The sequence below is a fragment of the Hydra vulgaris genome, chromosome 14 (assembly GCF_038396675.1).
Source record: "Hydra vulgaris chromosome 14, alternate assembly HydraT2T_AEP".
NCBI classification, from domain to species: Eukaryota; Metazoa; Cnidaria; class Hydrozoa; order Anthoathecata; family Hydridae; genus Hydra; species Hydra vulgaris.
The window spans coordinates 9,628,926-9,640,768 of record NC_088933.1 but is presented as its reverse complement, the minus strand read 5'-3'; the positions used below and the strand labels follow the sequence as shown (position 1 = coordinate 9,640,768).

General features: G+C 28.8%; 1 protein-coding gene across 1 annotated transcript in view; it reads right to left on the bottom strand.

Annotated features, from left to right (window-relative positions):
- Positions 1 to 1,090: 1,090 nt before the first annotated feature.
- Positions 1,091 to 11,843, bottom strand: part of LOC100208356 (mucolipin-3) — a 54,678-nt gene continuing 43,925 nt past the window's right edge. Inside the window, exons 10-13 of the mRNA XM_065818213.1 lie at positions 1,898 to 2,020; positions 1,622 to 1,828; positions 1,351 to 1,451; positions 1,091 to 1,270 (exon numbers count right to left, since the gene is read on the bottom strand). Of these exons, the coding sequence (XP_065674285.1) occupies positions 1,159 to 1,270; positions 1,351 to 1,451; positions 1,622 to 1,828; positions 1,898 to 2,020 (543 nt within the window). The 3' untranslated portion in view covers positions 1,091 to 1,158. The remainder of the gene's footprint in view (positions 1,271 to 1,350; positions 1,452 to 1,621; positions 1,829 to 1,897; positions 2,021 to 11,843) is intronic.

The following is an 11,843-nucleotide window of genomic DNA, read 5'->3' as shown; positions in this document are numbered from 1 at the left end:
CATCAGTTGAAAACATTTTTTGACTTGTCTGTATTTTTGTAAGTTGTTTGAAGTGTTTCAAAAAATTCATCAACCACTTGGTTAGTGCACGAAGCCGCTCTAGCTGCTTAAATTCTAAATGCTTTGCATTGACTTAATTAATATGACCAGCGTTGCCTGAAACCATGTACTACTCGATTGTTGGCTTTTCATTTTTCAATAAGGTAGTCTTTGAAATTTTTGACGGAAATAATTAAACTTTTAAATTTGCCTTTTTTGTTGAAGATTGCTTTCGTCAATTAATTATCATAATTATCAAGTCTTCAAAAAAAAAAAAGTGTTTTTTTCACATAGATTGATAAGAAGTTTGTTTTTCTTCTAATAGATATTCTAATCATAAAATTTTTTTATTTCTGAGTATAGTTATAAAAATAGAGATACAAATAAGAAAATAAGAAGCTGTCCACTTTATGTTGAAATATGTCCACTTTATGTTGAAATTGTAAAAATGTGACGCAACAGTCGAAATTGAATGCATTAGCGTCGATATGTACTGATACAATTTTAAAATTGAATACTATGTCGAAAAGTGGTTTAAAAAAAGTTCTAAAAAAATGTTTAGCTGGAAAGTTCTTTTGTCGCTAAAGCTACAATCGTTTTAGGTCGTAAACGAGTAAAGAAACTAAAATGTAATATGGTTTCGAGTCCGACTTAAACCCATTAATATCTGATCCTTTTACTGCCATAACAACACTTTTTTGATGAAAATCTTTGTACGCTTGATATTTAATGCTATAATTAAAAGCGCAATACAAAATAATGGATAAAAAGAGTCAATGGATAAAAACAGATTCTTACAACGACAGTTTATTACTAGATAAACAATTTTCCAAAAACTTTTTCAAAAGATTAGTTTATAAAATATTTTTTTTAATAAAAAAAAACAACCTCTTGTGTATGTTGAAAACTTACGAGAATTTTAAATGCTGAAAAAACTACTACAAACTTTAGTAATGGCGTTATTAGTTGTCAAAAATATGCTCTAATAAATTGTAAAACACGTGTCTATTATATTTTATGGTATTAAATTGGTATAAAATAGATAAACAAATTAAGTTATATAACAACTGATAATTATGTACAAACGTCTAATATTATATACAGATATAAAATATTAAATCATTCGATAGATGCTGATACAACAGACAACCGTCTTGAAGATAAAGTTTCTAGGGATTCATTCGTTATATTCATTACAAGATCGTGGCCAGCAACGCTATATGCTCGTATACTACAAAAAATGCACTATGACATTAAAACAAAATTCAAAAACAACTTTTAAAATATTTATGTAAAATAATTAGTTGATACCATCTAGAACAAGTCGGTGTAAATCCTTCATTGCTGTTTCCTGAAGTTGAGCGACCCATTATAAAAACTTCAATGCGTGTAGGAGGCATTCTTCCCCAGTCCTCCAAAAAATAGTAACAGTCGATAAAAATATAATAAATTTTTTTGGAGTTCAAAGAAATTTATTGTAATTTATAAAAAAAGAAAAGAAAATTCTTTCCTTAAAAACCTCTTTTGGAAGATTTATTTAACTATAGTTTTTAAATATAATATAAATTCTATAGTTTAATACCTTAAGTCTTTCGTAAGTATCACCCACTATACTTATAAATGTACTCAGCACTATGTAAATGAACAATGATACAAATGTGTATAAGTAGATTTTGCTAAACACCCACACAGAGGTGTTAAGAGGGCTCATGAACAAAAATGTTGCATATATATCATCGCCATTAAGTAATGAAAATAACCCTTCAGCAGTGGACAAAAAGGTCTGGAACTAAAATGAGACATCAAGTTTTCAATATTTTGCAAAAAAAATATTCAACTAGAAAATTCTAATAAATACCTTAGCATGATATGGACCCATAACTATCCATCCGCACAATGTGAAACCAGTAAAAATAAACATCGCGCAAAACATAAAACGCATTAGATTTGGTGCTGCATAACGTAGAGCAATCAATAAAATCTATAAATAAAAAAAAGAAGCTATTCTTTTTAAAAAAAATCAAATTACTTGAATTTCGTTGTATGGTTTACTTGTTTTTTAGTTGCTCTTAGCTACTAAATTGCTTTCCCAGATTTCTTTTTGAAGTATTATTTATTGTGGCATAAAATGCTATAACAACATATTTACTTTGACATAAAAAAGTAATAATTTCAGTTAAATATTTTACATCTTTTTACAAAAAAAACAAAACCTCATCACAACCCAGTGTGGTGCAATATATTACAAATAGTTTCGCCCAATGAAGTAGGTGAAACTATTTATATATTGACGCTAACATGCCATTTATTGCTGTTTATGATTCTGTCACTCTATGAAAGTATTGTTAGAACTTTATCAGCCGTGGTACAGACTTAAGATATTCAGATGTATCTGTTTTCGGCTTGTTGTAAAGAAAAAACGTTTACTAGTGTTACATGAAAAAGTACTCCTCAAATTATTACAGTAACCTTCTGTATTACTGCGCATAATAGTAAAAAGTGTTGCAGAGATGTGCAAGTAACAAATCATTAAATGTATATTATAATGGAGCAATGTAATTTTGGATTAAGCTAAAACTTTAAAAGTTGCATGAGTTAACATTGTGTATTTGTTGTTGTTATTTTTGATAACTTTCTATTATAAAGTTTGTAATGTTTAAAAACATAGGGTTAGCTAAAAATAATTGTGAAGCATAAAATGTTTTTATATATTCTATGTATTTATCTATTTTATCTAATACATCTTTTTTAAAAAGTGAAAAACAAATAAAATTTATTTCTATGATTATTTTTGTATAAAAATACAAACAAACATTTTTATTCTCAACATGGTTGACATGCTTTCTAAATATGATACAGTGCTTAAAGATCACCTCATAAAATAAACACAAAGCACATGTAAAGTTCAAAAAAAAATAAATCCTTTTAAACATACGCTAAACATTTAGAATGAATATATACATAACCTTGTAAGTTATGTGAAGTAGCAGCTTGTCAAGTATGACTAATATGCTAGATATTTTAGGATAATGTTCAATACAATAATCCACAACCTGACAACAAATATTCAAACACCGATTGAAATCAACTTGTTTCTCCAAGCAATGATCTTGTTCGTCAAGGTTTGTGTTTTGGAGTTATAGACTTGAGGGGGGGGGGTTGTAAACAAAACTAAAAGTAGCCTTCTTGACTGTAGTGACCTTTATGGCCTTAGAGAAGTAAATTGAAATTAAAAAAAAATGTCTCAAGTACTCAAATATATGAGTATTCGTAATAGGAAAGTTGAAGATAAGTGTTTTCAGGGTTTTTCTCATTAAATAATCTGTTAACATCTGTTCCCATATTCCTAAAGAACTAGAAATAATAGTATTGATATAGGATGTGTCTATTTCAATGATACAACGATGATGCAACTAACTCACTCGGGTATACATGTCATTTTGAAATAAAGAAAATAGAAAGGCTGCTTTTAATTGATTCCAGCGATTTATTGGCTCTTTCTAAATTTTAGGCACTCTAAATGACATCCTTTTTATAGTGCCTTATATCCATCCTTCTAATATTAATTTCAACAGCCACAGATAAATAAGAAGCCCAGGATATTGGTCATTAATAAACAAAAATACTCAATAACATAAAAATAATAAGCATGGTAACACTTTGTATTTGTTGAAATTGGATATTTCACTTGAACAAAAATAAATTCTTGTGTTGTAAAAAACTTGTTAGGATAAATGGATGGATACATAGAAAAATAACTGTCAGTGTGAAAATGATTTGTGTAAAGAAGGTGATACTACGATGAGTTTCATGAAAGGAAAAACAATATCAATATCAAGCAAAACTATTTTTTTAAATCTACAAACTAATGAAGATGGCTTATAACGCTCTTGTAATTGATTGCAAAATGCTTATTACTTGCCATACAATGTTAAATATCCAATCATTTTGCTGATAGTTTGCACAATTACAAAACTGATTGTTAAACATTACTTTGACAAAGGAATTCATGTAATGGGAAAAATCAACGACTAACAAAATTATCAAAACGATATTGGCTCATGCGAGTACGAGAAGAAACATGTGATGGAGAATCAAAATGCAACAAGTGTAAAAAAAGGAAATGTTTACTTAACAATGGATGACCCCTTTACCAGCTATTTTGTTTAAAGGAGCTACAATGTGCATTTGTTAGAGTTGGTATTGATTTTTCTGGGTAATTTCTTATAATGCAAGTTAGAGGAAAAACCCAACAAAAAAGATACTTTAATTGATACTATACCTTGTTTACTTGTTTGTTATCACAAGCAGTACACCTTGAGGTAACATACAATTTAGATTATCATTCCTCAATGCCTTTTATCAAATGTTGAACAGATTTACCATTAGAAGTTTTAAAGAACAAATTAAAGAACAAATTTTGTAGGCGGATCTCATGAATTATTTCGTGAACCAATCTTGTGAACTTTTTTTTTTTATGTTAATTTATCTCCCCAAGGCAAAGAAGGTCACTACAGCCAAGGAGGCTACTTTAATTTCGGTTACAACCTGCTCTGAATTCTATAATGCCAAAACACAAACCATTACTACAAAACACATCATCAACTTAGATAAAAGAAAAAGCACCTCAATCTTTCAGTAAGAAAGATTGAAGTGCTTTTTCTATATAGTACTGGGAGTTTATTGAATTTACTATTAACTTATCAGTGTTTGGATATAAAAGACGATGTTTCACCGACTCCAAATCATTTATTGACTGAGCAAATTGGAGAAAAACTCGCGCCTAAAACAGTTAACTGTTTTAGGTGCGAGTTTTTGGTATCGAGTGCAAGAATTAGAACATCATTTCTGGAAAAGTTGGATGCAAGAAAGGCTTCCCTCCTTATCAAAACGATATAAATGAAATCAAGAAAAACTTTTATATCTAAAAACCAAACTGGATCAGCACATTCAATATGTTGCTGCAGAAATATTTTGCATAGTAACTCAAGTAAATTTTTGTTATGATGTGCAAAATTTTAATGAGGTTGTTATAATCTGTTGTTTCCACTTTAGATCATTCATAGATTTAATTCCCGAATCCCTCTCTAAAATAATGTTTTAAGGTCTATCTTATCAATTAGATAAGAATGATTCTTATATTCCCCCTGTAAAATCACAAGTAGGCCAGGTTTGGAAAATATAGCTGGGGCTGGGGCCGGATTTGTGACCGGGGCTGCACAAACATTTTTACATATTAAATTATATTTTTCTGATTCAAAAATTCATGTTGTATTTTGTATATATATGCATATATAAACATCATTATGATCAACATGATCACCATTATCATCATCACCATCATGATCAAGAACATCATCATCATCATCATCATCATCATCATCATCATCATCATCATCATCATCATCATCATCATCATCATCATCATCATCATCATCATCATCATCATCATCATTATTGTCATCATCATCAGGCTTTAGCCTTCTTCTTTTATGCTGTATATATTTTTTTATTATTATTATTCTGGCTCATTTTTTTTTCAACCATATCCTTAACCATAATCTCATATCATATTTCAACTATTACCCCAACCATAATCTCATAACTCATTTCATCCATTACCTCATCCATATTCTTATATCATATTTCAACCATTATACTATCCATATTCTCATAAGTCATTTCAACCATTATACCATCCATAATTTTGAGTTAATAATATAAAGAAAACAATTTCAAAACTATAAAATTAATTTTTATTTGCTAACTTTACATTATAACTAGATTATGAAAATTTGGTAAATTCAAAGAATTTTTCAAGCTATAATTTCATAACTGAAATCTCATTGAGGTCCTCAGCATAAATGAAATCTACTTTGCATTAGTTCTTCGAACTTAGCTCAAGCTAAAGCTCATTACTTATAGCCTAAGCGTAATAGTAAATTACTCCTATTAAATCAGAAAAACTTCCAGATTTCACAACTTGCTCATCACCAGATTTCACAACTTGCTCATCATCAGATTTCACAACTTGCTCATCACCAGATTTCACAACTTGCTCATCACCAGATTTCACAACTTGCTCATCACCAGATTTCACAACTTGCTCATCACCAGATTTCACAACTTGCTCATCACCAGATTTCACAACTTGCTCATCACCAGATTTCACAACTTGCTCATCACCAGAGTTTATTGTTACTACTAATCTTCTATTGGCACAAACGCTTGGCATGGATTCATTTTTACCAAAATTTCTGTCAAAAGAGATAATAGTTGCAGAATCAATTTTTGGTTTTGATTGATACATTAGTCCAGATGATCTATTAGCAAATGAATTAATATTACTTCCATTCCATGAAGATAAATAAAAATCTACTAAAACAGATGAGCAGTATATACATCTGCTTTTATTGTCATATCTAGGAAATATTGTATATTTACTATAGCTATAAGTTGTCCAAGGGTTTATAACATAATTATTATGTTTAGGTGAATTGATTGCGTCATACATACATACTCTTGATTCCCACCAATTCCAGATTTACATATAATACGCATTCTAATATATTTTAAATAAACACCATTTCCATTACCTGCAGTGTTCAATAATATATATTCATTACCATAAGTTGTGTTCAAATGTATTTATTCCTTTACTTCCTATGCAAAGCGTATTATCTACATATATCCTAATAAATAGTTTTACTTAATACACTTCCATTAGGATTTGTTCCTTTAAATGCTAACCATAGTTTTCTGAGAATACCAGGAACACTATTTTGAATAAAAATTGCTGTTCCATCAGTAACTGTATTTGGTTCATCAGTACCTGTATTTGGTTCATCAGTACCTGTATTTGGTTCAAGAGCCTGGGATTTTACTCCCATGCATGTTAAACTTGAATTTGGTACTATTTCTAAACTGCTAGGATTAGGTATTATTGTGTCAACATAATACTTTGTAGCAGCATCATTTGGATTTGTAGGTTCTGCTACATTCATTAATTTGTTTGTATTCATGTCAATTTCACTAGTTGCATTATTTTTCCCATCTCTTCTAATAAACATACTATTAGCTTGAGATGCTGTTAATCCATTTGAAACCACTCGACTTATAGTTGAATAAATTGTTGTACGTCCGAATTTATCAACAGGCATTTTATATATAAAGAAAAAATTTTAAACTTTTTTAAAAAATTACCATAGATTATTAATAATACTCTGAAAATCATACCCTTCATCTAGTTTTTTTAAAACATAGAGACACAAATGTCAACAGAATGAAGTATTTCCAAACTGAACTCCATCACTATTATAATAAACGGAGTCTTTTAAATAATTAACAACTTCGACAGGTGGGGGTTGTGCATAAGAGTCAAAACTTAATTTTTTTTCACCGTCTTTGTACCAGCAAATCCAATGAAAACCCTGTGTACTTGAATCTCCTGTATTTAATATTCCACATTCTTTTTTTTGTGTATTTTTAGGTAATTGATCTCTTACAAATACACCTTTAAAATTTTTTTTTAGTTCTTTTGCTGCTTCTAATAATTAAAAATTTGTTAAAGGTTCATTAGGTAGAATTATTCCTTCAACATTAATAAATTTGTTCATTTTTATAATATATTATGAAAATTTTATATATAAATTTCAATGTGATTGTAGTAACCTTTATATGGATCACTTTCTTTTTTTTTCTTGTAAAAAATTATTTTTCCATTCCTGCCTAATTTGTGGATCCGAAGGATCTAATTGACCTGTTTGCTATTGATTTCTTTTACTTTGTAGTGTCCATATGCTAATGTGTGAATTCCGTCTTCTAAAATGACTCTTTTATCATCGTCTGCACTTAATGCTATTTTATTGACTTCTTCTGTGTAAATTTCATGTGATTGTGATCTTGTTACATTCATTTTCTTAATTTGATCCACTTTATTTAATAAACAATGTTTATAATCTTCATGTGTTATATGATTTTTTCTTTATTCCTTTACATTTTTTATTTTCTTTACCGTGTACTTTGTAGGAATACAATTTAGATCTTAATCCTACAAATTCTTCAATTTGTGCTCCTCCAGACTCATCTTTAAACATTCCAATTACCTTTTTATTTCTTTCAACTCTGAATCCTACAAGTTCTAATGCTGGATGCTTTGGATCAAATTCACTTGTATCAAATTTGCTTTCAACATCTTCAGAAATATCAGCATAAAAATCTTCTGTTTTTATTTTGTATGCTAAAGAATCAGTATCTGTAAATAATAGTTTTGCTCAATCAGAGTATTTATTCTTTATATAATCGTAATGTAATTCGTACATTAGAGTTTTACTTAAATCTAAAATACACATGCCAAAGTAAATTGGTTTGTTATACATTAATTTGGTTCTCTTCATGTGAATCGTTATTAAATTTTCATCAAATATCGTTCGACTCGAAGTTTGGTCTTGAAGCTAATTTAACAGCTTCATTTCTATTCGTCACTAATCTAACATCAACTTTATTCTCAATGTTCTCCATTGTTTTTCCAAATACTGAGTTGCTCATCAGTTTGAAAAAGTCTTTTTCAAAATCATTCGTTGCCTTGGTTCTTAGATTAGTATTTAACTCAATGTATTCGCTTAACCAAGCGCTTTGTTCAAAACTTAGACCTCTATGAATTTTTGTAATCTTTAGACCTAATCTTTCATATAATTTAAGACTTTCATAATGGATAACATAAAATAAAATTTTTCTTATTTTCCAAATTGGGAATTAATTTTTCAACTTTATCAATATTTACTCTTTCAGGAGCAAGTGGGTAGTCATTATGATCATAATGCAGATGTTCAGGGTAATCTAAATCAACTTCTAGTATACATGGAGTCGATTTCCAGTTTTTCAACTCATCTTCATCCATCCATTTAAACCCATGTGTTGGAAGTGGCTTACTCATCCCTCATCCATATAGATTATTAGTGTCTAGATATTGGATGAATGTTGATTCTTTGCTTTTATCATACACATTATCCATGTACTTATTATTAGATGTTCCTAATCTATTTGATATCACACTGATTCCACCTCTTATTTCTTTCTTTATCATTAGTATCATATCGTAATTGCTCAACAGTTCTAATTTTACTTTTGTTTTCTTCGATGCTGCATCCCAAGCTAATCCTGGTGATGTATAATACCAAGCCAGATCTAATTTATAATTTTTCATGCAAACACCTCTAAAATTTTCAAAAACATCTGCTAGTAAAAATACATCTGAAACGTTGTACAAATTATGATAATCTTTAAATGATTTACAGTTAAATTCGTTCCATACAGTTTGTGCATGTGAGTAATCATCATCACTAATATCTTCATCGTTCAATTTAGAAAAGAACGATTCTTTTGTGGGTAATAATATGGATATACACCCAATCATATGGATATACGCCTTTTTTTAGTAATAAATCTAATTGTTTCCCTGAATACAATTTTCTCATATTTTTACACTGCTCTTTTGATAAATTTTTTGATAAAGAATTTAAACTAGAAGGCATAAATCTATAACTGTCTAAGAAACAAATCTGACGCTTTATTTCAACACTCTTTCCAGCTTTAACAAACTCTCCAACTTTAATCTCTCTAGAAAAGCTAATATACTTTTCTTCGTTGTTTGGGATACAGCTCAATTTACCTCTGGATAATTTCTTTATAAATAAGTGAGAATCATAACTCGATAAATTATGAAATAGTACTGGGAAGAAATCTGGAATTTTAAATTACAACTATTATGAACAGCACCTCTATATTTTCCAGTAATGTGACAGTGATCACGTACTTTATCATTATCCAAATCTTTTCCGCAAATGTGACATTCAGTTGCTGCATCGAAATCATTCTTATTTTCATGTGTATATACAATACTCTTTTTAAATTTAATTCTATTACAAATTTTTATGATATCTTCTTGTAATCTGTCAACAAATATTTGTGCAACATCATCCGTTTCCTTACTTGCAGTAAATGAAACTGGATTGCTTTGGTAAAAACTTTCATCGAAACATTTAATGTAGTAGCGGAATGAACTTGGTATATGCTTTTGATACTGTTTAGTATAGGATTCATTAGGATTAGGTTCACAAGTACTGATAGATTTGATGAAATTTTCAAAGTCAGCATATACTACAAATGGTACTCTCATCGATCTATTGTGATTAGTAAACTGCATTGTCGATTGTGGTGGTGGAAGTTCAATGCGTACTGAATCATGTGTATTGCAATACAATTTGTGTTTAGATAATGATTCTTTAGAATTAAACCCAAGTAAGCAATTTCTACAATAGTGAATAGTACATTTTATCTTGGATGTTTGTGAAGAAAGCAGTCTGCTTAAACTTTTTATTAAGCAGTAATGGTTAGATCCATCTTTGGATCCATAAGAATTAGATCCTTCGGATCCATAAGAATTTGTTTCACTATTTGAGATTAATAATAAATCTATTAAATGCTTTTTAATTGGTTCTGGAACATGATACAATCCAGTCTGCAAGAGAATTAATCTTTTTATTTATTTCTTTTCTAATTTGTGTAACAGGCTGAAAAGGTGATTGAGCTAAAATTGTTGATGATATATCTGGAACAGGCTCATCAAGTAGATACTTCGTATCCATCTGTTCGACTGATTGCATCTGTGTGTGCGATAACGCTCTTATGAGATCATCTTTTCTCATTCTATAATAATATTTAATTTTTCTCTCTTTTGCGATTTGTTTTTATTCTGTGACTTTTTTATTTTCCATTTTTATATAGCAAGATATTTTTTTTAATTTTAATTTTCTTTAAATGATTTTTCAAAATATTTTTTCTTTTCATATTTTCATATGTAAAGTTTCATATGAAATTTAAATGCATCCCCATCCTCGAATCCTACAATAGATCCTTTGGATCCATAAGAATTACTAAGTATTCTATATTTTGCAATCTCCTGCTTTTTTGTAATTGTCAATGCTCTATATATAAAAGGTGATGGAGCTAAAATTTCTGAAGATGTTATAACTGGAGCAGTCTAATCTAGTAGATACTCAATATCCATTTTTTATATGACAAGAATTTATTTTTTTAATTTTTCAGAACTTTTATATATGTAAGATAACAATTCAATCGAATTTGGATTTTTAGATAAAGCATACCAATCTACTTTATCTAAATTATCATTTAATATTTTAATTGCATTTGGATTTAAAGATAAATGTGACCAATCTACTTTATCTAAATTATTTTTTAAAATTTTAATCGCATTTGGATTTTCAGATAATTGCAACCAGTTAACTTTATCTAAATTATCTTTTAATATTTCAATTCCATTTGGATTTACAAATAAATTAATATATCCCATTTTTTATATGACAAGATTTTATTTTTTTAATTTTTCAGAATTTAATATTTCAATCTTATAACCATTATCAATCTTTCCATCACGCAATTAAAGATATCTATATCCATACCCAGTTCCACGCATAGCACTATATAAGGATTTATATACTGTTTCTTCTCCTGTTTTCATGTTTGTTAATTTAATAGTGACTGGTTTTTTCTTAATTGTTCTTAATCTTTCATATTTTGGATCTATTTCTTTTTTCTCTTATTTTACTGGATGTATTCTAGGTCTTCCAACTGGTCTTTTCTCATTTACTTTTTTTACTGGATGTATTCAAGGTCTTCCAACTGGTCTTTTCTTATCAGTTGCTTCTGTTGCTTTTGACATGATTGCTTCTTTATCTATCAACCCATTATCTACAGCAATCATTAACAATGTAACATAATTTTTA